This window comes from Amborella trichopoda, chromosome 3 (genome assembly GCF_054954075.1).
Source record: "Amborella trichopoda isolate Santa Cruz 75 chromosome 3, AtrichopodaSantaCruz75HAP2 v2.0, whole genome shotgun sequence".
Lineage (NCBI taxonomy): Eukaryota > Viridiplantae > Streptophyta > Magnoliopsida > Amborellales > Amborellaceae > Amborella > Amborella trichopoda.
In genome coordinates, this window is record NC_142338.1 from 58,202,521 (window position 1) to 58,205,227 (window position 2,707).

Here is a 2,707-nt window from a genome sequence, read left to right on the forward strand (position 1 = left end):
TAAAAGAAATTTTTTCGAACTTTATGACACATCCAAATAATCAAATTGCACATAAGATGGTTGTAAGTAATTGCGACCACTTTGTATTAAAGACAAATGGTCTCATTGTAAACAATCCCATTATTAAATATGATACATCTATTAACACATTATCTGAACCATCATTATCTACGGTTTCCGGTATGTATAAACCTACAAGATCTAAAATCATCTTTCATTGAAATTTAAAATTATAATAGATACAAAAATGGATTTTTAGACCATCTTAGGAGTTTGTTACTAAAATTGCATCTTAAGACAGACTATAGAGGTGCGCCTTTACTCCGCACCTTGCGCGGGATGAAGGATAGTTTGATGGAAAGGTGAGGACGCAGGAGAAGGACCGGTTGGTTGGTTATTACATAAAAGGAGAAGGTAATAATTTCACTTGTATGAAAAATACCGTCTATTGTGGTTACCGTCGCTTGACTTGGACTTTCGAAGGGCCCATGGACCCTCGTTCCCCATTTGCGAAGCAGAGTGGCAAACTTCTTTTTCCTCGCTCTTACTGTCTCTCTCTCACTCAGGTATTCTCTCTCTTCGTTCCACAGTCCATCAAAACTCTCAAGCTCATTCTCTCTCTCTCCACATTTGGTCCATTTCTCAGAGCTCATTCTCTATAGTGAAACTCTCTCTCTCTCCACCATTCGGCCCATTACTTTTTTTGACTCTCGAGCTCATTCCCTAGGTGTATCATAAAAAACTCTCTCTCAATCTCCTTCACTAGGTGCATCATCAGAAACGCACACACTCTCTCTCTATCATGGTATAAGTAGGAGTCGAAGGGTATTCGATTTGAAGTGAGGAAAACGTACTGATGGTGAGGCCAATGAGCGCCTTCATTACGCAGTCAGGAGGACGAGGAGCACGCCACCACCCCAGTCACCGTATCTCCGCCCTCAGCCTCGCCTTCCTTTTCCTCGCTGCCGCCACCACCACTGAGGCAGGAGGTAAAGTAAAACCCTGATCTTAGTCCTTCCTGTGTTGTTAACTCACACGTGATAAGCTTATTGAAATCTCTCTTTGTTTCTCTCTCTCTCTCTAGCACTCTCTATTGTAACAGGCAAGGCCATCAAAGAACCCAGCAAAAGAGCCGTGCATGAGGTAAGCCAAAGCCCTGAAATCAATATGCTTGGTTCGATTTACGTTTGCTTCCTGGAAATCTGAACCGCCCATTTTGGTCCTAGCCGTATTTCAGAATAGGCAAATATAGAAGAAACATAGGCTATAGCCCTTGTCTTACAGTTCTTTTTGCTTATCTTATGAGTTGTGAGAGAGTTAGCAGCCGGGTTGGATCCATATTTAGAGAGAGATGGTAGCAGGAATTGGATCAAATTTTAGTACGTAGTGACAAAAGAAAGAATACAGTGTTTGGTAATTTGTCAATTTGTCATTCTGAGTTTGATAGTTTGATCAACAAACTGACAGCATGAAGTTATAGTTGATTTACTTATCGTAGTATCTAGAGAGAGAGAGTGAAAGGAGAGAGCGAGAGCAGTGGATACGCAGAAAGCTTGGGTCGTTTTCCTAGTGTTTGGTGCTCACTCCCAACGTGGTGCTGCTGTATGCAAGAGAGAGAGATTTTGGTTTTGGTCATTTCTTAGCGTGTTGGTGGTATAAACTCTACCATGGTCCATGGAAAAGATCTGGGACAGTTGCTTATATTGTAAAATGTTGTTTTTTCTCCTTGTATTCATTGAAGTCTGTAGAGGGCTCGGTCTGGTGCTTGTGGTGCGGCATGGGTGCGAAGAGGAGGCTGAACGGGCCGGGATCGTCTCCGCCATCGTGCAAGGCCAAGTGCGGGAGGTGCGCACCATGCAAGCCCGTGAACGTGCCCATTCAGCCGGGCAAGACCGTGCCCTTGGAGTATTACCCCGAAGCCTGGAGGTGTAAATGCGGCAACAAACTCTTCATGCCCTAAAGAGTTTAGAGAGAGAAACAAGGAGACAGGAAGAAGTGAGGGAGAAAGAGAAGAAAATGGGTTTTGTTTTCTCTCTCTAGTTGCATCATTCCTCAAGCCTTCGGGTTCCATGTGAGGCGTACGTGCGGCGCTCAGGCTTTTGGGGCCAGGTCAAGGCGTGTGTCATATCGTTCTTCTGTACCTGTAACAATTCTGAGTCTCTCTCTCCCTCACTGCCCCTATCGCTCTTTTACGGAAACAAGTTAGAGAGAGAGAGAGAGAGAGAGGGGGTAAATGGAGGGACACAACTTGAATTATGAGGGAAATAATTGGAGTGGACTGTGGCTTCATTTATCCCTACAATTCCCAACAAGGACCAGTATGTCCTTGCATTGTAGACCGCTTTTTTCTCAACTTATGTGAAACTCTTTTTTAAGTGTTTTCCTTATTGGTACACCCTTCTGACGTGACGAGACGAGCCAAGCCATTTCATTTCAAAGCCCCGCTTCAAATTTCTCTAACCGTAGTACCGACTCAGAACCTTTTTAAGCCAAAATATCAATGTTTTAAATAGCCCATTACCAGTTGTATTTTGCAAGCAGAAGAAAATTGGGAAAATATTAAATGTGATTCTTTATTTATGTAAATGAAAAAAAAAGGGGATAAAAATATAGAAAATTATCTTTATGAAAAAACTCTTAAGAGATGTACTGTTTAGTGTTATACCCTTTTCATTTGATTCAATTTCAAAAAACCCCAAAAAAAAAC

General features: G+C 42.3%; 1 protein-coding gene across 1 annotated transcript; it reads left to right on the plus strand.

Annotated features, from left to right (window-relative positions):
- Window positions 1-564: 564 nt before the first annotated feature.
- Window positions 565-2,375, plus strand: LOC148783000 (EPIDERMAL PATTERNING FACTOR-like protein 8). The gene is made up of 3 exons (XM_088861718.1): window positions 565-989; window positions 1,085-1,143; window positions 1,742-2,375. Exons 1-3 carry the CDS (start codon window positions 857-859, stop codon window positions 1,958-1,960), a joined length of 411 nt encoding a protein of 136 aa, XP_088717844.1. The 5' UTR covers window positions 565-856; the 3' UTR covers window positions 1,961-2,375.
- The last annotated feature ends 332 nt before the right edge of the window (window positions 2,376-2,707 follow it).